At 39.7% G+C, this 24205-nt stretch overlaps 1 protein-coding gene across 1 annotated transcript in view; it reads left to right on the top strand.

The window, feature by feature from the left end:
* ADORA1 (adenosine A1 receptor) overlaps positions 1-24205 on the top strand; it is a 176252-nt gene that overhangs the window by 22924 nt on the left and 129123 nt on the right. Inside the window, exon 2 of the mRNA XM_073667215.1 lies at positions 8379-8750. Within this exon, the coding sequence (XP_073523316.1) occupies positions 8416-8750 (335 nt within the window). The 5' untranslated portion in view covers positions 8379-8415. The remainder of the gene's footprint in view (positions 1-8378; positions 8751-24205) is intronic.

Raw genomic sequence — 24205 nt, 5'->3', positions numbered from 1 at the left:
ATTAATTCGGATATCAAAATCATGTCCAAAATAATGGCCAATAGACTGGCCTCCATATTGCCCAACCTGAAATCTCCTGCTCAAGCGGGTTTTATTAAGGGCCGCTCGGCTACTTTGAATATAAGAAAAGTACTCTTGATTCTAGAGAAAATCCACACCTCACCTAACTTAAAAAATTCCCCAGCAATCTTCTCATTAGACGCGGAAAAGGCCTTTGACAACAAAAATTGGGAATGGCTATATAAGGTACTAACAAAAATGTCATTAACAGGCCCCTTCTTTAACTACGTACGTAATTTATATGCATCTCCAAAGGCTCAGGTTTACACTCCAGGCTTTTTGTCCACTCCCTTTCCCCTCGAAAAAGGAACGAGACAAGGCTGTCCATTGTCCCCCCTCCAGTTCAGTTTAGCTCTGGAACCCTTAGTCCGCATATTACCAGATCCATACACCTTTTTGGGCATCCAGTTCACAAGGGGACCAACACAGGCAGCCTTTTTTGCTGACAACGTCATTTTATTTATGTCTGATCCCATTCAGCATTTGCCTAAAGTCCTCGAACTACTTAAAAACTTCGGCACTTACTCTGGGTTTAAAATAAATGTCAAAAAATGCAAAATACTCCCCCTAACTGAGAGAGGAATAAAATTATTCCTGAGTGTATCTTTTGGTGGCATAACGTTAGCCCCCTCATATATTACATACTTGGGTATCAAGATAGGTCGCTCGCCCTCGTCTTTATACACTCTAAACTATCCCCCCCCCCCTTATTAAGAAAATTATTAATCAGCTAAAGACCTGGCAAGATCTACCCTTATCCTTTATGGGTAGGGTACACTTGGTGAAGATAAGTACAGCAAAGCTCATGTATCATCTACAAACCTTACCATTACTTTTAAAACACTCAGACGTTACTATACTTAATAGAGCTTTTAGTCTGTTCATCTGGAAGGGAAAATGTCCTCGAATTTAGTATGAATAAACTGATAACCTCCAAGGAAGAGGGAGGTATCAACTTTCCATGCATTAGAAATTACAACCTAGCTTGCCTTTTTCGATATATAATTAGAGATGAGCGGTGTTTGACTCGAACTGTTCGCCAATCTCAAATTCGAGCTGTTTTGGGCGGTGTTCGAGTCGTTCGACGAACTCTAACGATTTGCAAAAAATTCGGCTGTTCGAGGTTATGTTCGATAACTGTTCGTGCACCAAAAGCATAACTGGATTTTTTCACAGTAATACTGTTAATCAATGTTAATAGACAGTTTCAGTGTAGAGTGGGCGGGGGGAGGGGCAGGGGATGGATCTCTGCAGAAATAATGCCGATCTCCATTTTTTTTTTTCTTTCCCGCATTTACAGTGGGGAGGTGCAGTCTGTCAGCCTATCAGCAGCGCACACACGCAGCGAAGTGCTTTTTTTTTCACACAAGCAAGGGCATGTGTCATTGGCTATGTATGTCACATGTCCTTGCCCTATAAGACCCAGCCATTTTCCCCGTTGCCACCATTTTCTCACTGCTGCAGCTGAGTGTTAGACGGCACCGCTTCTGCTGTAGGCGCTATACAGTATAACTGTGTGAATTGCGAGTGAATTTCCAGTTACATAGAGAGATAGGTTTAGGGAGTAGGGACTAGTTCTAATTGCAGCCCTTTTGAGGGTAGGTTACAGCAGCTCATAGCACTTTTTGCCTGGCAGGTCTGTGCCAGTGCTGTGCAAGTGTTTTTTTTCACTACATTTGGCGAAATGTAGCTCAGCCAATACTTTTGGGCCTGTAGCAGTGTCTGTTAGTTATTGGAGTAGCCTATCTGTGTTGCAAGCTGCACCACCTGTGTATCTAATACCAATTTTTTACTGCATCTAAGCCAGCCGATCCTTTTGGGCCTGTAGTAGTGTCTGGTAGTTGGTGGAGTAGCCCATCTGAAGCAAGCTACACCACCTGTGTATCTAATAACAATTTTTTACTGCATCTAACCCAGTAAATCCTTTTGGGCATAGTAGCAGTGTCTCGTAGTCAGCGGAGTAGCCCACCTGTGAAGAAAGCTACACCGCCTGTGTATCTAATAAAATTGTTTTACTGCATCTAACCCAGCCAATCCTTTTGGACTAGTACCACTGTTTGGCCACTCAGCTCTGCTCGGTTTCCATCCATCGTTTTTTGTGCAAACAACTACAGAGTTGCCAATTAGTTAACCACCAAAATGAGTGGCAAATGGCCTGCTTCTGGTGGAAAGGGGAATTGGGGTGTTGGAAAGGGAAAAAAAGGTTGTGTCCGTGGGGTAGGTGGTAAAGCAACAGTAACATCTGCAGAAGAAAGACCATCTTCCAGCCAAACTAAGATGTCTACTTCTTTTCGTGGACAATGTGATATGATCCCTTTCTTACGGACATGCCCATCGCTACAAATTCCAGATGAGGCACAAAAAAGGCAGGTGCTTCAACGGATATCAAGTGCTCCTTCAAGTGGGCTCTGTTCCACCTCAACTTCAACATCACAAATACTCCAGTCCTCAGAGTTGTCACCCCAATCGCACTTGCTTCCTCACAGCTCCCAAGTCTCCAGCTGCCCGTCTGAGTATGGGGTAACACAGATGGTTGAGTCTGCTGAGCTGTTTACTCATACTATAGCCTGGGAATCAGAGGTCTGCTTCAAAGCTTCAGTGTCTGCTAGTTAGCGTAGTAGCCCAGCTGTGAAGCAAGCTACACCGCCTGTGTATCTAATAACAATTTTTTATTGCTTCTAACCCAACCAATCATTTGGGCTAGTAGCAATGTCTTGTAGTCAGCGGAGCAGCCCATCTGAAGCAAGCTACACCACCTGTGTATCTAATAACAATTTTTACTGCATCTAGCCCAGGCAATACTTTGGGCAGAGTAGCCTAGCTGTTAAGCAAACTACACTGCCTGTAGATATAATTACAAATTTTTAACTGCATCTAGCCCAGGCAATACTTTGGGCAGAGTAGCTGTGTCTGCTAGTCAGCAGAGTAGCCCAGCTGTTAAGTAAGCTACACCACCTGTGCTTTGGACACTTAATTTTTTCAAAGGAAACTCTTTGGGCCCCCGGGACACTCAGTCAAGAGCATCGGGGAGGCACCTCAAGGCAAAGGGGCTGGGACTGGCGGTAGCATGCCTTGCGGCGAACCACCTAGCTCGATCCTTATAAAAACTTTTTTACTGCAGCAGCTTTAGTGGACGCTACTGGAGCTGGAATTACCGCGGCTGCTCGCACCAGACTTGCCCTCCAATAGATCCTTGTAAATGGATTTAAAGTGTACTCATTCAAATTACAGAGCCAATTTAAATTACAGAGCTTAGACCTGCCTCTACTGCGGGGGGTCTCGACCCACCAGCGGACAGGCACCAGTATTGGGAGAGGGGGGCTGGCCGTCAGGGTCCACCACGGCTCTGGCACAAACCCGGCAACACGGAGGTCGCACGGGCAGGAACGGCCTGGCCGTGTCTGCTTCGCACTCTAGCGTAGTCCCTCTGCACGCTCGCGCCTGTAACCTCAAAGGGGTGCGCTAGCGGCTGTTCCCCGCCCAGCTGGAACATGGGGGAGCTCAGGTCGGCCTTCCACCGTACTCCCTTACCTCCCTCGCCCTCTTTCCTTCTTCCGTTCTCCATCTAGCCCCTCGGCTCTGTGGTGTCTGCTCTCTCTCCTTCTCACAGGTGGACTACCGTGTGTATTCGCACTGTGGCGCATCTTTTGGGCCCAGGCATAAGAAGTCGTCGAGGTAATGGATAATATGTGCCCCCTTAGAAACGTCCATGATGACCCATTCGAGGAAGCAACTAAATGCCTCAAATAGTGAGCAGGATATGGAGCACCCCATGGGCAAACAGCGATCTATATAGTATGCTCCTTCCCAGAAGCAGCCCAATAGGCGGACACTATTCGGAGGCACAGGTAGTAAGTAACCGGAACGCCCCCTCAATGTCTTTTTTGGCCATTAGGGTGCCCCTTCCCAACTTCTTGACCTGCCTGATTGCCTTGTCAAAGGAGGTACAGTATATACTACTGTACTTGGTTTCTGCGTCGATGTTGTCGTTTACTGACCTGCCCCTTGGATATGACAAATGGTGGATTAGTCCGACTGTATTGGGTTCCGTTTTTGGCATGACTCCCAACGGGGATACCACTACGTCTTGTAAGGAAAGTGTTCTGAATGGAACCGCCATTCTACCTAAAGATATATATTTTTTTAATTTTCTTGTCACGACGTCTGGGTGTTGGTAGGCTGATTTTAGATTTTTACTCCAGCCTTTCTTGATTTTAGAAGGGCATGACATGCCTATATTTGTGTCATCTCCTCCTTTTACTCCTCCACCTCTTTTCTTTTCGCATGACTATATGTACTTGTCACTTTTCCATGTGTTAGTTGTGTCTTCTGAGCAGTTTGTCAGCTTTTGGACACCTTTGAAGCTGTTTTCTATGTGTTTCTATGTGTTTTTGTTTGCCTGCCATTGGTTTTAACAGTGTTCGGTGAACATGCCGGTGTTCGACGAACCGAACCCGAACACTACGGGGGTGGCTCAGCACTATATATAATAGATTGGCTTCATAAAAGACATACATATTCTGGCTACTCGCTAGATTCTGACTATGCATCCCCCTACAACTTAACAGCTCTCCTCCACTCACGTTTTACCTCGCTATCCTTAGTAATCAAGAAATCAGTGATCTTTAGAGATACTATCTCTACATGGAAAGCAGTCAGGAAAAAACATGGCCTTTCATTCAGAATCTCAAAACAACTTCCGTTATGGCACAATCCAGAATTCCCCCAATGTAGTGAAAATAAATTCTTTATAAAATGGCAACAAGCAGGTGTTGTGAACATATATCTCACCTTCTTCACCCAATTGAACAGTGATGGCTAACGTGCAGAAACGTTGGGAACATATGAACTACCCCCACAGCACTATTTCCAATATGAACAGATCAAACTCTCCGTCATGGCTAACTTAAGGGATGTTACCTTTGAAACTTCCCGAAATGAACTGGATTATATCCGGCCATCTCCAATGGGTACCCCCTCAATATCTACACTATATTCATCAATGAAACCTAACCTTGAGGAAACACAACCAGATACCTTTTTAAGTACTGGAAACAACAATTTGATGATGTAGATATCCCTGAGAAGATTAGAACAGATTGGAGGCTATTCAGGAAACATATTATAAATGAGTCGTGGAGAGAAACTCAGTTCAAAGTCATGCATGGTGCGATATACACCTTTAATCTACCAAAAAAGACTCACTTTCTAATATACTAATTGCATGTCGCAAGTGCCAATATCCACACTCTGACCTCCTACACGGCATTTGGTCCTGTCCTGCATCGGTTTCCTATTGGGACCAGGTAGCTGACATGATTAACACCACTTGGGAACCAAGATATGTCCTTTCTTCTTGTCTAGCCCTGCTGCATGTTTGAACTAACATAAACAACCCTAACAAATTAATAGGGAGTCCCCCCAAGCTACTACATACCTGGCTTATATTGCCGAAAAAACAGCTCCTAAAACATTGGCTAGATCCCAATATCCCCCCCCCATCACAGAACTAATAGCACAAATGAAGCATTATATGGAGGTAGAACAATAAGATGCCCTATGTAATAAAGAGAAGCAAGCAGGCAAATTCCTCCTAAAATGGAAACAGTTTATTATAAATTGCTGTTCAATAGAGGACAAAAGGAAAATGGTACAACCCTTTACATCTACAGCATGGTATATACTAGAAGATCTCAAAAATAACTAAGGTCCACTTCGTTTAACTTAACCTCTTTCCGACATGGTCAGTAAAAGTACGTACCACGTCGGAAAGGCCGGTTCAGCGGGGGCTCCGGCGCTGAGCCTGCACTGAACAGAGCACATGTCAGCAGATTATTACAGCTGACATGTGCCCGCAACAGCCGCGGGTGGAATCGCAATCCACCCGCGGCTGTTAACATGTTAAATGCCGCTGTCAATCTCTGACAGCGGCATTTAACAGCGCCGCGCCGGAAGCGCGTCACTTACCCCACCCAGCGGTGACCCCGTCACGTGATGGCGGGTCACTGATAGGTGGGCATGACAACCCCGGGTCTGCAGCAGATCCCAGTGGTTGTCATGTAAAGATTGCTATGAGTGCCACCTAGTGGTCGGCGCTCATAGCACAGGAGCATTTCTGATACATAGAGGTGATCTGCTCATCACCTCTATGTAGCAGAGGCGATCGGACAGTTGCTGCTTCTAGTCTCCTATGGAGACTAAAGAAGCAAGCAAAAATTGTAAAAAAAAATTTAAAAAAATATTTAAAAAATGTAAAAAATATAAGTCACCCCCCTTTTGCGCCATTCAAAATAAAATAATAAAAAATAAACCCCACATACACATATTTTGGTATCGCCGCGTTCAGAATCGCCCAATCTATCAATATAAAAAAAAAATTAATCCGATCAGTAAACGGCGTAATGAGAAAAGAATTCCAAACGCTAGAATTACGTTTTTTTGGTCGCCGCAACATTGCAATAAAATGCAATAACGGGCGATCAAAACATCGGATCTACCCCAAAATGGTATCAATAAAAACATCAGCCCTCACATGGCCATATTGACTGAAAAATAAATAGGCTATTGCTCTGGGAAGAAGGGGAGCAAAAAACGAAAACTCAAAAATGGAAAATGCTCCGGTCATGAAGGGGTTGAAATGAAGACGAGAATGGCGAGAAGAACAATCAATGGGCCAGGACTTCTGGCATAGATAGAAATGCATTAAATATCCATGATGGCTTCAATGAGATATAAGACATACTGTCAACTAATTCATTTTGTTGTATGTCATATCTGTTATACCAATTAAATATGTGAATAAAGTTGTTATAGACCCAGTCTGCGTACGGGCACTCTTATCTCTCTATGTACCAGATTAGATGTATGTTATGTATTTGTGTCTTGAAAAATCAAATAAAAATGATGTTGAAAAAAAATAAATATATATATATCATTTGATTCTGCATCTAGCGCTTGTGATTTTGTAGCAGGGTACGTACACACGTTGTGTTTTTACGCACATTTTTGTTGCAGAGAAACAGAGCATTTTAGCATACTAGCAAAGTGAATGAGATTAATGAAATGTCAATCACGGGTTGCTTTTTATCTTCCTTGCAGATTTGAAGTAGTTTCAAATCTGCAGCATGTCAATTCTTTCAGCAAAAACCTCATCAACGCATTCAAGAAAGGTGCCAAAATCATTTTTTAGTGCGGTAAAACTGGTATATGTGGAGCGCGCTGCAATGCAACTGCAAGGGATGAAACCGAAGGATCCTACCTGGAATCAGTGCGGTAATGTGAAGAGTAATGCGGTAATGTGAAGGTTGCTAGCTCAGGATAGCCCTCAGTTCTAGTGATGTCACTCAGACACAGAGCGCAGACATCCTTATTGGTAGCAACGCAGGTGTGACTGGCCGGCACACCATCCTTGCACCACATGGACTGTTTCATTACCCACCTCTGCAGCCTATCTATCTGCCCAAGGCACAGAAGAAGCAAGCGGGAGACATCCATTCGGGTTTTCCCTGCAGCGTTACTCCATCCTACACCACTGACTCTCCATCCACTTCCCGCACCAGAGAAGACAGTGAGATATATCCACTCCGGGCTTGGTGCTGCCTACCCACCTTTCTTGGACATCTTTCCAGTGATATTGTGTCCTGATCGGACTCTTCACATTACCATACTGATTTCAGGTAGGATCCTTCTGTTTCAAACCTTGCAGTTGCATTGCAGTGCGCGCCGCATATACCAGTTTTACCACACTACATTTAGCACGTGGACAATCAGTGCTCCTGGACCGCAACTCACTGCTAACTGCTCAGCATAGTAAGCAGCAGCGCTATTGTACATATTTTTTAGATTTTTTTAAAAAAAATCATTTTTAGTACAGAAGTTTCTGCTGCACATACGAAAACTGTTCTGCAAGCAATTAGGTTTGTTCATGGATCAGCAGACACAAATAAAGGAGCAGTATATGTTTTTGTGTTTGTAAGTTGTAATGTGGCTTTTATTGAGAATTTACAATGTTGCAGTGCTTGTTAAAATTTTATGGACTGCGGAATTGTATAACTAGGTCTAAATTTAGGAATCCAAAACTAAAAATGGGGATGTTCTTGTGATCATTGACTGTTTTTAGTGCCAACTGTTTCAAAATAATTCAACCAGTCTAAAGCTTCGAGGAAGAATATTTGGAACGGTCTTAGGAAAATCAAGTTACAGTTATGTCTTATTTTAGCTAAACTTAGAGTGACTGTTATTTTTACACAAATTGTCACACATATGTCTAACAATTCCCTACAGCAGACATTCTTTAATCCAAAATCTTAATTTTTCAGGTTCAGGATTGACTTTCGTTTTCTGCACTGAAACAGCATGGGCACCTCTGTCTCGTTAGCAGTCTACATTGTCATTGAAGTGCTGATCGCCCTAGTTTCTGTACTTGGAAATGTGCTGGTGATATGGGCTGTGATCGTGAACCAAGCACTTCGAGACACCACGTTCTTCTTCATTGTGTCACTTGCTGTGGCTGATATTGCAGTAGGAGCACTGGTCATCCCTTTAGCCATAATAATTAGTATTGGACTAGAGACTGAATTTTATAGCTGCCTGATGGTGGCTTGTATTGTGTTAATTCTGACTCAGAGCTCTATACTTGCACTGCTTGCCATTGCTGTGGACAGATATCTTCGAGTCAAGATCCCAACAAGGTTAGTGATTGATTTATTTTTTTAATGATATCAGGGTTGTTTAAAATTGTGGTTTTTAAATAGTGAAATTATTTTCACATCAACAAATGTTTAATGTGAACCTGTCATGTAAAAAAAAAAACGCGCGCTATTAACCTGCAGATACGGGGTTAATAGCATTCTCAACCTGCCCCGCATCGGCACTTAATTTCATCCTAGCAGCCGGACTCTTAACTTTATTCTCCCCGGCAACCTCACTCATTCAGTCAAAGGCATGGCATCGGCACGGTTTCAGTCACCACCCTGTGTATAGAGAGCAGCAGCTATAATCGCTCCCCCAGCACTGACTGACAGCAGGCTCAAATGTTGAGCTGCAGTCAGTCAGTGTTGGGCGCGTAGTTACAGCCGCCACTCTCTAAACACAGGGCAGTGACTGAATTCAAGTTTTTACTTAGAAAATTGCTGATGTGTTCAATACTTATTTCACCTGCTGAATATTGTAATTCTTAATATAGGAAACTGTATTTAATCTTGTAAAACTATTTTTATTAAATGTTGAAGTAAAAAAATGGATGAAATACGGATGTAAAAAAATGACATATAGATGAAAATGGTACATTTTTTTTGTGGATGAAACTCAGATGATTTTTTTTTTTTATATGCTTGTCTGAACTGGGCCTATAGGACTTGAGCCATAATACTGTCCCGAGCCATAATCACTGTCTTGGCCATAATAGTGTATCAGCTTTGCCCAAAATGAAGCTATTTTGAGCAAATCTGATATTCTTTTATGGCTAAGATGGTGACTACGGCTCAGTCAGGACAGTATTATGGCTCATGCACAAATATGTATTATAGCTTTTTCTGTATGCAGAAATGTATTATTGCTGACAAACAAATGAATGAAACTTCTATTGTATCTCTGTATGTGTCTGTTTTCCTACATAGTCATGCAGAGTTTTCCAAGATTTAAGCAGATTATTGCTCCTTCCATTAGAATCTGTATTCACCCCCCCAAGAACCTTGTCACTGTTGTTCATTAGTGTCAGTCATAGCAGTTCAGCCCCATTAACTTGAATGGCCATAAGCTGCAAGACCAGTTAAAGATCCTTGAATCGAGTACTTCTCTGAAGAATAAGAAAGACCGTAATTTCTAATTCAGACAACTTCAGATAATATTAGGAGAAAGTGACAACTTCTACTCTGAGCAGTAAATATTAGATAATTGAAGGAATGAGGTTAACCTGGGATGGGGATGACCCAACTAGCTAAGCAGTGTGAAAAATCAAAGGAACAGCTCCCTAAATACCAACTTATTCTTGGAATCCTCACAAGAAAAATGAGTCCTAAGCAGTATATTTGTAGCTTAGGGTGAAGCAAAGTTGTTCCTTTTGTAAGGAGATTTTAACCTCAAATCAGACCAAACAATTTGCTAATTTCTCCTAATTAGTATATTTCCAGTCCTTAGATTTCTTATTTTATTCTATTTGCCTATGATTCTCTGAAATTTTCAAAGTATCAGCATTGAACCTGAAAGAATTGTTTCATCCAATGCATTCAAATAGCTAAATAACAGCAACCCCATTTGTGAACAGTGTTGTGTTTTGGTTTTTTTTGTTTTGTTTTTTTAATTCTACTTTTGTAGAATAGAAGCCTGTCAGACATAAATTTTAAGAAGAGTCTACAAAGTTGTGTTTTAATGCTAATCCCATAATTTTACTTTTTCCTTGGTGAAAGATAATTATAATTAACTATGGGCATGCCTTAATATATATGTAGTCCTTTTCTTGTAAGTCATTGACCTTTCTGATTGTTGTATTTATCAGAAATACAATAATCGTGACAGGGAAAGGTGATAGTAAAAGCAAAGACCGGTATGAATTATTAACAAATCCATATTTCGAGCTTCCTTGAGTGTCTGTTATCAGGCGATGAATGGATGCATCTGTTCTTTTTCTCCTTTTTCGCATCATTGTGTATGTTGATGTCTGGCAATAGATTATGCTATTTCTGATAACCTTAATGACAGGAATATGATGCTATACATTTCTTTTTTTGAGCATTAAAATACTGAAAAGGTAATTTTATATATCTATATCAATATAGATATAATATATCTTTTTTTCTTTTACAAAAACGCTGGTTTTTGCTCTTTTTACATCTGTTTTGTCAACTCATTGCTTTTTAAAAAAAAAATCACAATTTATTATTTATATTTTAATAGCCTGAGAATGCAAATTTAAATAATTTTTCAAATTGTTCTAAATAGTTTTTCAGCCATTATACAATAAATAACCTCAACCTGTACACAAAAATAGGGGAATTCTGTAATCTCACATGGTTTGCATCTGAACTACTGTCTTTGGAAATTAAGTAATGTGCATATGCTTGTAAAGTTTATTGAAGGCTTCCCCTGTCCTGTATGTGGAGATCCATACTATTCTCCAGGTGGTTGATACCATCAGAATACCATTTCACTTAAAGAGTAACCGTCATTTTAATTTTAATTTCATAAATCAATAGTACACATGAAAATAAGTAACTTTGTAATATATCTTATCAGAGAGATCTGTTTTTAAGTGTGGTCTAAAAAACGCATTTGTTTAGACTGGCCTATTGCCCCACCTCACTTATCTAACTATTTCCATTTTGCCCATACAAAATTTTCTTCCAAATCAGGACCCTCGTATCATCTGTTCACACACCCCCATGTACTTTATAGCCCTCTGTGTCTGTACTTGTACACATACTGGCTGCTGACCGGTTCATGCAGTGTTCTTTGAATACCCTATTTATTTTGATGGCCGGACCATACACAACAAACTTTATTTTTTTTTTTTACCATTCAATTTTTGTGTCTCCCCTATTTCCTAACAGCTTGTAAGCTTATGAGCAGTGTCCTCACTCCTCTTGGTATCTGTGTTATGAACTGAGAATTTTGATGATGACTGATAAGTTCTGGCAGAGAAAGAAGCAAATCTCTCTGATAAGATATATTACAAAGTGGTTTATTTTCATGTGTATTATTGATTTATGAAATAAAAATTAAAACACTGGTTAGTCTTTAACCCCTTTACCCACCCCCACCCCCAAGGATATTTGCATGTTAATGACGAGGCCAATTTTTACAATTCTGACCAGTGTCACTTTATGAAGTAATAACTATTACTAGCTATGATCTTTTCTGCCTGAAACTAGTCACTTTTTTAGTTTTCATTACAAACTTTCTTTCTTCTGTTTTTTTGATGGATTATTAATAAAATATAATAATTTTTTAATGAGGAATGGCATTCCAGGATTTCCTTTTGCTTACTTATTTGTGCTGACTCTGCTCTCCGTGCTTGATATAAGTTGAACGGAGTGTGTCATATTCAGCTGGCAATCATAAACAGCACTGGCTGGCTTTTACTCCTCCAGTTAATGTACTCATTATAATCTATGGGGCGGTTCACTATCCATGATTTTTTTTGTTTTTTTTTAATCAACAAAGCATCCAAAAGAAGAAAAAAAGGTAGACCTGTCCAATATTTTTTTTTTAATCCAAGTTACTGATCAGACTTACATATTCAAATCAATGGGTCTGGCAAGAATGAAGAATCCGTGTGTCATCTGAGTGTTGTATTTTTTCACTGCTTGTAGGAGAGCCCTGACCTGAAACCATAGAATTTAAAGACGGTATACATTACTGTATGTGCCTCCTGATGTCACCATTTTGCATTCTGACCCTGGGAAATTATTTTCGTTGACTGGCATATAACTGTACTACTAGCTAGGAGGCACATACAAATAATACTTAAATTTCTGAAATGCACTAACATGGAGTCAAGTGTACCCCACGAGCAGAGCCATTGTTTTAAACAGCAGGACCCCTGCAATAAAGAGTTTTTGTCAGAAAATTTATGGCACTAATATTTACCGGTTGGCATAAAAATTGAATCCACTTCAATTAGCTTGCCCAGCTTTAATGAGGAAATAACTATGATGTGATCTAGCTGTACTTTCATCCGTTCTAGAACTGTCATCCAGCGCATAGGCAGTGAATATGGAGATAAAATGCCTAACTCTCATTTAGTTTAATTAAGTGTAGATTGTATTAAATTAGTTTTGTGCGGGAGTCCATAGCTGAATGACATACCCTAGAGTTGCTGTCTAAGCAATTCATTTCTGTTAAGAGCTGAAGAACCTTAAGGCTGTCATTGCTACTCACTGGTTAATAAAAAGGTAAGTCCATTGCTAAGTATATCGGTGAGCGCTGGAGACGGTATTCCGCTAGATAAAAGAACAGCCCCGAGGCTATATGTGCCCTTTTCTGGTGCTTCGCATTCTGTGCGTCTCTCAGCATTTGTTTATGGATTTGTGAATGTTTAATGTTCCTTTTCACCAAATCTAGTATACCAAGACTAAAAATTAAAAAGAGCACATTAGGTATCGCCTGTTTTAGGACCGATCGAGACTGTGTTGTAGAGGTAGAATGGCGCAGAATCCAGCACATTCAAAACTATTAAATATAAGTATGTGCTTAACTATTTACAAGGATATAGCTATAGCTACATGGATGCAGGTGTAGCATCCAAGCCTTGTTGCCAGAAGGGGCCTTCGAATTTACCAATATTGCAAATATCATATTTATTTTATCATATCACTAATATCATCCGTTGCATTTTGATCTCCTAACCATCAACAAAATAACACTAAGACAATACAGCTTTTGTAGTTGCTGTAAGGCGGATAAGCTTATAAGATATACAGCCAACAGTGGCCGCAGTCTGGAAGGATGTATCCGTATAAAAACCTATCACAAAAAAATAATACCGCACAGTGTTATCTGCAGGGTTTTAGTATAGAATTATATAAACTACTGTATATGCAGATGCATACGTGCCAGACGAAGACAAAAGGAACGTGTTTTAGCCTCTTTGCATTAACCCTCCGTCACATACAATATCGGTTCTAACGAGTTCACATACAATGTGACTGTCAGGCGCAGGCTAGAAAAATACCTATAATATCTAATGTTTGCAATTTCAGTGCTCTAAAAGTGATCAGTGACCTTCATAGGGATGTAATAAAAGAGACTACACATAATCAGAGCTGCTAGAGACAGGAGACTACCTGGAGGGAGGGGATTTCCTCACAATCTGGTGAGGAAGGAGAAATGAAAGTAAAAGAGATGTGCCTGTCAGGCCTATTGTATGTGACGGAGGGTTAAAGAAAAAGGTCAAAATCTAACTAACTAAATTGCTCCTGCATTGCTATTCTTTATAACTGCAACCAGACTGCTAAAAGTGAAATTCCAATAGTGGGACTAAGTAAAAAAAAAAAAAGTAAAGAACTGTAAATATTTTTTTTAAAAAAATCATAAACATAATATATTACTGATAAATTAGTAATTTTATGTAAAAAAAAATAAATAAAAATACACATGTTTTGTATTGTCATATACAGAACGACCTGCCCCATAAAACTGTCTTATTAGTTAACCCCTTCAGTGAACATCGTAAAAAAAAGGGGCAAAAATCTATGCTTTATTCATCATACCGCCAAACAAAAAGTGGAATAAAACTCGATCAAAAAGCCGAATGTAAACAAAAATGGTTTCACTGAAAAAATCTTGTCCCGCAAACATCAAGCTGCCATACAGCTCAATCAGTGGAAAAATAAAAAAGTTATAGCGCTCAGAGTACAGTGATGCAAAAATAATCATTTTTTCTATAAAATAGTTTTTTTTTGTGTAAAAGCCCCAAAACATAAAAAAAGATAGAAATTCGATATCGCTGTAATCGTACTGATCTGAAGAATAAAGTTGTCTTATCAATTTTACCACATGCGGAATGACATAAAAAAAAACCTCAAAAAATAATTCCTGAATTGCTGGGTTTTGTTCATTCTGTCTCCCAAAAGTCAGAATAGAAAGTGATCAAAAAATGTCTCGTCCAGCAAAAAAACAAGCCCTCACGTGACTCTGTCTGCCGAAATATGGAAAAATGATAGCTCTCAAAATATGGAGATGCACAAACTAGTTTTTGCAAAAAAAAAAAAGCGTCTGATATAAATCTGGTATTGCTGTAATCGCACCGACATGAAGAATAAAGTCTTCTAATCAATTACACTGCACGAGGAACGGCGTAAAAAATAACTAAAACCAATTCTTCACCTGCTGTTGATTTTATTTCATTCAGCCCCCCAAAGATCGGAGTAAGGCTCGGCTCACATTTATCCTTGAGCGCTTACATCAGGGCTTCCATGTAAATATCGGAAATACGTGATTCGGACAGAACCCCCGATGGAAGATTCCCTATAATGAGGCAGATGGAGGCACTGTAAAACTTGTGCTGATGTAAAGTAGACATGTGGGAAATGTTATTTATTAACTATTTTGTGTGACATATCTCTCTAATTTAAGAGCATGGAAATTCAAAGTTTGAAAAAAATTCAAAATTTTCTCCAAACTTCCATTTTTTTTCACAAAAAAACACAAGTCATCTCGAAGAAATTTTACCACTCTCATGAAGTACAATATGTCACGAAAAAACAATCTCACAATCGGTGTGATCCGTTGAAGCGTTCCAGAGTTATCACCTCATAAAGTAACAGTGGTCAGAATTGTAAAATTTGGCCTGGTCATGAAAATGCAAACCGCCTTGGTGGAATAAAGGGGTTACGATCCATAACCCATAAAGTTTTAATGAATTAAAAGGGTTGTTCCCTTTGAGACAATATTCTGCCCCAGCTGCAGTTTGGTAAAACATAATCTATGCTGCACTCACCTTCCATGGATCCACATTGAGTCTGCCACTGCTGGCATTAGCTGTGGTGCTGACGTCAGGTAGATAGAGCTGTAGCCAATTGGTCAGCTCCACAGCTCTGTAGGGGGCTGCTGAGCTCACTAATTAGTTGGTGACGTGACTTCAGAGCCAAAGCTAGACACCAGGAACAGCGGAGGAAATTCACCGGTTGACCTGGGGAAAGTAGGTACAGCACAGTTTATGTTAAATTCTTTGATTGTTCCTGGTCCATTGAAGTATTTATTGTTAGTCCTTCAATATTCACCCCCACCCTCCTCCACCTAAAATGACAATGTCTAATAATATCTGAGGTCATAAAATTCAGAAGTGGAATACAGTTACTTTAAGACCTCTTGGGACCATAGCTGACGGTAAATTATTATAATACGTATTATGATGCCATTTTATGCTGTTGTGTTTATGTAATGTGATCACATAAGGTCATGAGAAATGGAGTCTGTTTGTTGACCGTAAGCAAAAAATATTTTACATTCTCCTAAGATCTGTAGTAAAAAAGTGGCTTGTTCTGTAATTTGAACTGGATCTGATCTACAACCTCAATTCCAAAAAAAGTTGGGATGCTGTGTAAAATGTAAAAAAAAAAAGAATGGAATGATTTGGAAATCTTATAGCTATATGTTATTAACAACAGAACATAGAACAGAAGTTGAAAAGTTAGACATTCTTCCATTTGAAAAATGAAACTTATTTAAAAATTGATGTCAGCACATCTGAAAAAAGTTGGGCTAAGGCCATGTACAGTGGCATGTAAAAGTTTGGACACCCAAAATCAAAATTGTGAGCAGTTAAGCAAGTTGAAGATGAAATGATCTCTAAAAGGCGGCCTAAAGTTAAAGATGACACATTTCCTTTTGTATTTTAGGCAAAACAAATATATTCATATTCATGTTTTATATTTTAAAAATTACAAAAAGGAAAATGGGCAGATTCAAAAGTTTGGGCACCCTGCATGGTTAGTACCTAGTAGCACCCCCTTTTGAAAGTATCACAGCTTGTAAACGCTTTTTGTAGCCAGCCAAGTGTCTTTCAATACTTGTTTGAGGGCTTTTCATCCATTCTTCCAGTTCTGTGAGATTCCGGGGTTGTCTTGCATGCACTGCTATTTTGAGGTCTAGCCCCAGATTTTCAATGATGTTCAGGTCAAAGGACTGTGAGGGCCATTGTAAAACCTTCAGCTTGCCCCTTTTTAAGGTTTACATTAAGAATTTGTTTAAATTTTATTGAATCCATTCTTCTTTCTACCCACGAAATGTTCCCAGTGCCATTGGCTGCAACACAACCCCAAAGCATGATTGATCCACACCCATGCTTAATAGTTGGCGAGATGTTTTTTTCCTGAAATTCTGTGCCCTTTTTACTCCACACATAACTTTGATCATTGTGGCGAAATAGTTTTATTTTAACCTCATCGGTCCACAGGACTTGTTTCCAAAATGCATCAGGCTTGTTTAGATATTCTTTTGCATATGTCTGACGCTGAATTTTATGGTGAGGACGCAGGAGAGGTTTACTTCTGATGACTCTTCCATGAATGCCATATTTGTGCAGGTATTCAGAGTGCTGGGCAGCAGGTTAGAAGAACCCATGGCTGCTGTAAACCTGGGAAATTAGCATCACCTGGCCCTTCCTAACGATGATGGTGAACAAGTCATAACCCTAACAGACTAATTAAGGTCTGAAATCTTAGTCAAAGTCATCTGAGCACACAAATCTGCAAGGGTACCCAAACTTTTGCATCGGCCCATTTTCCTTTTTGTAATTTTTAAAAAGAAAAGAAAACTAATATATATGTGTGTGTGTGTGTGTGTGTGTGTGTGTGTATAGTACAGACCAAAAGTTTGGACACACCTTTTCATTTAAAGATTTTTCTGTATTTTCATGACAATGAAAATTGTACATTCACACTGAAGGCATCAAAACTATGAATTAACACATGTGGAATTATATATTTAACAAAAAAGTGTGAAACAACTGAAAATATGTCTTATATTCTAGGTTCTTCAAATTAGCCACCTTTTGCTTTGATGACTGCTTTGCACACTCTTGGCATTCTCTTGATGAGCTTCAAGAGGCAGTCACCTGAAATGGTCTTCCAACAATCTTGAAGGAGTTCCCAGAGATGCTTAGCATCTTTGGCATTAACTCAACTCACAGTGTTTGGAGGGAGAAGAAGGATGAGTACAACCCTAAGAACATCATCCCAACCGTGAAGCATGGTGGGGGAAACATTATACTTTGGGGGTGCTTTTCTGCCAAGGGGACATGACTCCACCGTAGTGAAGGGAAGATGAATGGGGTCATGTATCGCGAGATTTTGGCCAACAGCCTCATTCCCTCAGTAAGAGTGTTGAAGGTGGGTCGTGGCTGGGTCTTCCAGCAAAACAATGACCCAAAACATACAGCCAAGGCAACAAAGGAGTGTCTCAAAAAGATGCACAGTAAGGGCATGGAGTGGCCTAGCCAGTCTCCAGACCTTAATTCCATAGAAAACTTATGGAGGTAGGTTGAAGCTCCGAGTTGCCAAGCGACAGCCTCAAAATTTGAATGATTTAGAGATGATCTGCAAAGAGGAGTGGACCAAAATTCCCCCCGACATGTGCGCAACCCTCATCATCACTTACAAAAAACGTCTGACTGCTGTGCTTGCCAACAAGAGTTTTGCCACCAAGTATTAAGTGTTGTTTGCCAGAGCGATCAAATATTTATTTCTCACTGCAAAACTAAAGAAAAATTATCTAATTTATATAATGTGATTTTCTTGATTTTTTTTTTTTTTTGGATATTCTATCTCTCAATATTAAAATTAACTTGCCCTTAAAATTATAGACTGTTCATGTCTTTGTCAGTGGGAAAACTTAAAAAAAACGCAAGGGATCAAATACTTATTTCCCCCACTGTATGTGTGTGTGTGTGTGTATATGTATATGAATATATATATATATATAATATTGTATTACTTACAAGATGTATCCTGAGTCTGCACATGCTTGTCTATAATTTTCTTTCTAATCTCCTGAGACAACTCTTTCCTTTGCTTCCTCTGGTCCATGTTGAGTGTGGTACACACCATGTCACCAAACAGCACAGTAAGTATCTGTACCCGTATATACAGGCCCTCTGACTGATTACAAGATTGTAGACACCTGTGATGCTGATTAGTGGACACAACTTGATTTAACATGTCACTCTTGTCACATTATTTTCAGGGGTACCATCATTTCTGTCCAGGCCTATTTCTATGAGTTAAATTTTTTTTTAAATTCTGTGGAAGCAGAGTTGAAAAGAAATACTGAGTTTCATTTGTTCACTTTCATAGATTTTTAATTTATGATTACGTTTGTCAGTTTCAAGTTATTTCTGTGACCATTGTGAGTTTTTCTTTCATTAAACGAGGGGTACCAACAATTTTGACCACGTGTGTAGGTGTTTCCATCTAAGTCTCCAAGTGACGGGATTCAGATGAAACCCCTGGGGGATCCATTCACTATAATGAGGTAGCAGAGCTACTCTGCACTCCGTCTGGCCTCTGGTCAGCGGTGTCCTTTTTTTCTGAGGTGCATAAAACTGAGGCCGACTGCACCTTTTATGCATGCCTAAAAAGATGGACACCGCCAGATTATAGGCCAGACCGCATCCACAGTGCCTCCTACTGCCTCACTATAGGGAATCTTCCATTGGGGTTTTTTCTGAATCACATATTTCAGAGATTTACATGAAAACCCCGGTGGAAGCCATCAGCGCAGGATAAATGTGAGCCGAGTCTTACTGTGATCTTTGGGAAGCAGAATGAACAAAATTAACAGTAGGTCAAGAATTTGTTTTATTTTTTTATTCCGTTCCTCCTGTAGTATTAGACGACTTTATTCTTTGGGTCAGTGCAATTACAGCAATACCAGATTTATATTGGTTTTTATGTTTGGCTGCTGTAACACACTTTTTTATTTTTTATTTATTTAAGAATTATAATTTTTCCATATTTCTGCTGACAGTCATGTTAGGGCTTGTTTTTTGCAGGATGAGTTTGTTTTTATTGGTACCATTTTCGGGCACATAACATTTTTTGATCGCTTTCTATACCGATTTTTGGGAGGCAGTATAAACAAAAACCAGCAATTCAGGAATTGTTTTTTGGGGGAGGGTTTTATGTCGTTCCGCGTGTGGTAAAATTGATATGGCATTTTTATTCTTTGGGTCAGCACGATTACATTGATACCACATTAATATAATTGTTTTATGTTTTGGCGCTTTTACACAATAAAAACTCTTTTGATAGAAAAAAGAATTATTTTTGCATCGCTTTATTCTGAGAGTTATAACTTTTTTACTTTTCCGCTGATGACACTGTACGGCAACTTGTTTTTTGCAGGACAGGATGACGTCTTCAGCTGTACCATTCTTATTTACATTTGTCTTTTGTCGCGTTTTATTCCACCTTTTGTTCAGCAGTATGATAAAAAAAAAGCTTCTTTTGGGTCGTTTTTTATTTATTTTACAATGTTCAATGAAGGGGTTAACTAGTGTAACAGCTTTATAGGTCAGGTCGTTCCGGACGCAGCCATACCAAATAGGTGTACTTTTTTTTCCATAAAAATATTTATGGGTACAATATATTTTTATTTTTTTTGTATTACTTTGTGATTTATTTATTTTTAAGTATTTTTACAATTTTTTTTTTTTACTTAGTCCCTTTATGGCTAGTGCTCACCCAGGTTTAATCTATTTAATTATACAGCTGTTTTTTTCAGTTAATGACAGGGTTTTAACCTACATATGACAATTTTTGGTATAATTAGTTACTTAAACACCTGTCTATAATCCTGCAAAAATCCCTGACTTTGTGCAAATGATGCTGTTTTTGAAGGCAAAGGGTGGTCACACCAAATATTAATTTCATTTAGATTTCTCTTTTGTTCAATCGTGTTGCATTTTGACAGTTATTACGTTTATTTTTAACACCTTTTTTTTAAGCATTCTTACTTTTAGCATTTATTTCAACACCTGCCTAAAGCTTTTTCACAGTATTGTATGTGTGTTTTTTTTCTTCAATAAAAAGTATCCTTTTAATACATTAGATATGAACTAAAATACCAGAAATAGGCAATGGACAAGAAAAATAAAAGCAGACCCTTTTCTCTTGACCTAAAAAGCTACTTTCTCTGGAAAGCTCTGATTCAGTAGGGATTTCAGCAGTTGGACATCCCTGTGATAGGTGATAACCTGATAGGATAGGTGTAACAATTTAAAAAGAAAAAAAAAATAAACGCAAGTCAATTATTGATGTCTCAGTAAAATCATCCTAATTTTAAATGCAAGTGGATTAAAATACACTGCTCAAAAAAATAAGGGGAACACTCAAATAGCACATCCTAGATCTGAATGAATGAAATATTCTCATTGAATACTTTGTTCTGTACAAAGTTGAATGTGCTGAAAACAAAATCACACAAAAATCATCAATGGAAATCAAATTTATTAACCAATGGAGGCCTGGATTTGGAGTCACCCCCAAAATTAAAGTGGAAAAACACACTACAGGCTGATCCAACTTTGATGTAATGTCCTTAAAACAAGTCAAAATGAGGCTCCGTATTGTGTGTGACCTCCACATGCCTGTATGACCTCCCTACAACGCCTGGGCATGCTCCTGATGAGGTTGCGGATGGTCTCCTTTGGGATTTCCTCCCAGACCTGGACTAAAACATCCGCCAACTCCTGGACAGTCTGTGGTGCAACGTGACGTTGGTGGATGGAGCGAGACATGATGTCCCAGATGTGCTCAATCGGATTCAGATCTGGGGAATGGGAGGGCCAGTCCATAGCTTCAGTTCCTTTTTCTTGCCGGAACTGCTGACACACTCCAGCCACATGAGGTCTAGCATTGTCCTGCATTAGGAGGAACCCAGGGCCAACCGCACCAGCATATGGTCTCACAAGGGGTCTGAGGATCTCGCCTTGGTGAATAATGGTAGTCATGCTACCTCTGGCGAGCACATGGAGGGCTGTGCGGCCCTCCAAAGAAATGCCACCCCACAGCATTACTGACCCACTGCCAAACCGGTCATGCTGAAGGATGTTGCAGGCAGCAGATCACTCTCCACGGCGTCTCCAGACTCTGTCACGTCTGTCACATGTGCTCAGTGTGAACCTGCTTTCATCTGTGAAGAGCACAGGGCGCCAGTGGCAACCCCCATCTGTGGACGTCGGGCCCTCATACCACCCTCATAGGGGTCAGTTTCTAACCGTTTGTGCAGACACACGCACATTTGTGGCCTGCTGGAGGTAATTTTGCAGGGCTCTGGCAGTGCTCCTCCTGTTCCTCCTTGCACAAAGGCGAAGGTAGCGGTCCTGCTGCTGGGTTGTTGCCCTCCTACAGCCCCCTCAACATCTCCTGGTGTACTGGCCTGTCTCCTGGTAGCACCTCCAGCCTCTGGACACTACGCTGACAGACACAGCAAACCTTCATGCCACAGCTCGCATTAATGTGCCATCCTGGATGAGCTGCAGTACCTGAGCAACTTCTGTGGGTTGTAGAGTTCGTCTCATGCTACCACGAGTGTGAAAGCACAACCAACATTCAAAAGTGACCAAAACATCAGCCAGAAAGCATTGGTACTGAGATGTGGTCCCCACCTGCAGAACCACTCCTTTATTGAGTGTGTCTTGATAATTGCCAATAATTTCCTTCTATTGTCTATTCCATTTGCACAACAGCATGTGAAATTGATTGTCAATCAGTGTTGCTTCCTAAGAGGACAGTTTGATTTCACAGAAGTTTGATATACTTGAAGTTATATTCTGTTATTTAAGTGTTCCCTTTATTTTTTTGAGCAGTGTACTTGCCAATCGCTGTCTTGCCCAATGAATGCCACTATGGTCCTCTTATTGGTCACGTAACATGAAAACAGACTCACTGGAGCACTCGGGTTTATGTGTGGACTGGTGGATTGGAAGTTGCTTTCTCAATGTAAGGCTATGGAGCCTTGTTCTGAAGCTCAGTAGGCTTACAGTGAACAAAGTAGCTCTACCCTACACAGCAGTCCCTTTGTTAGGTAGCAAAAGACAGGAGTGCTCACATGATTTAGAAGAGGACCGAAGCTGTGTTGAAAACCGAGGAAGATGGCAATCAGTAACTATTTTAGTATACTTTCACTACATCTCATACAAAAATGTGATGTTTTTGTGAAAAAAAATTGAGACTTCATCTATTAAGGCCACAAAAAAAACCTGGCAGTGTTTTTAACTTTTTCAATGAAATCACACTTACAACCTGCATCTTTACTAAGAAATTGTGCAGAAGTTGGCAAAAAAATGGTTTAAGAAGCCAACCTTGATTTGCGGTTTATTCAAGACACAGTTATATAATCATTGTGGGCTTGAAGTGCAGACTCTCATTTTTTATTTCAGGGTATTCACATCCTAATTGGAGTATGTGTTTAGAAATTACAGCTCTTTAATATGTAGCTGCCTCTTTTTATAGGGACCGAAAGTAAGTGGACAATTCTCTCAAAAGCAATATAATGAGCTGCATGGGCTATTTCCTTGTTAATCCATCATTAGTTAAGCAGGTAAATGGTCTGGAGATGATTCCGGGTTTGGCATTTGCATTTGAAAGCTTTTGCTCTGAACCCACAACATGTGGTCAAAGGAGGTCTCAATGGAAGAGAAATAGACCATCATTAATCTGAAAAAAAGAAGAACTCCATCATAAAGATAGCAGAAATGTTAGAAGTGGTCAAGTTAACAGTTTGGTACATTCTGCAAAAAAAAAGAATGCACTGGTGAGTTGAGGAACTAAAAAAGGCCTGGATGTCCACAAATGAAGACAGTGATGGATGATTGCATAATCCTTTACATGGTGAAAATTTCTTCACAACATCCATCCAAGTGAAGAACACTCTCCATGGAGTAGGTCTTTCAGTTTCTAAAGCTACCCTAAAGAGAAGTCTTCATAAGAGCAAATACCGAGGGTTCACCACAAGTTGCAAACCATTAATCAGCCTTAAAAATAGAAAGGCCGGGTTAGACAATGACACAAAATATACTGCGAAAGCAACCCAGGAGTTTTTTAAGGCAAAGAAGTGGAATATTCTGCAGTGGCCAAGTCAATAATCAGAGCTCAACGCCATTAAGTATGTATTTCACATGCTTAAGACATCTTAAGGCAGAGTCCCACAAACTAGCAACAACTGAAGTCAGTTGCGGTAAGGCCATGCCAAAGCTTTACAAAGGAAGAAACCCAGTGCTTGGTGATGTCCATGGCTCTCAGACTTCAGGTAGTCATTGCCTGCAAAGAATTCTCTACAAAGTATTAAAAATTAACTTGTTACTTATGGTAAAGTTAAGTTGTCCAATTACTTTTGAGCCCCTGAAATGAGGAGGCTTTGTAGAAAAATGGTTGCAATTCCTAAACTTTTCACACTATATTTTTGTTCAAACCCTTCTATTAAACTTGAAAGTCTCCCTTCAATTGCATCTCAGTTGTTTAACTTTAATTCAAAATCAGTGGCATGCAAAGCTCAAATCACAAAGATTCGGTCACTGTTCAAATATTTCTGGACCTAACTATATGTATCTATGCTGTGAACATGGGTGCAAAGACAACAGAAACCACCAAGAACCGCTGAGGTATGCTGTTTTGGTAACTGCCATAGCAGTTATTGGGACTCACAG

The sequence above is a fragment of the Phyllobates terribilis genome, unplaced genomic scaffold (genome assembly GCF_046119375.1).
Source record: "Phyllobates terribilis strain yellow unplaced genomic scaffold, ASM4611937v1 Scaffold_2__4_contigs__length_985480577, whole genome shotgun sequence".
NCBI lineage: Eukaryota > Metazoa > Chordata > Amphibia > Anura > Dendrobatidae > Phyllobates > Phyllobates terribilis.
The sequence above is the reverse complement of the archived record's forward strand: the minus strand, read 5'-3'. Positions and strand labels throughout refer to the sequence as shown.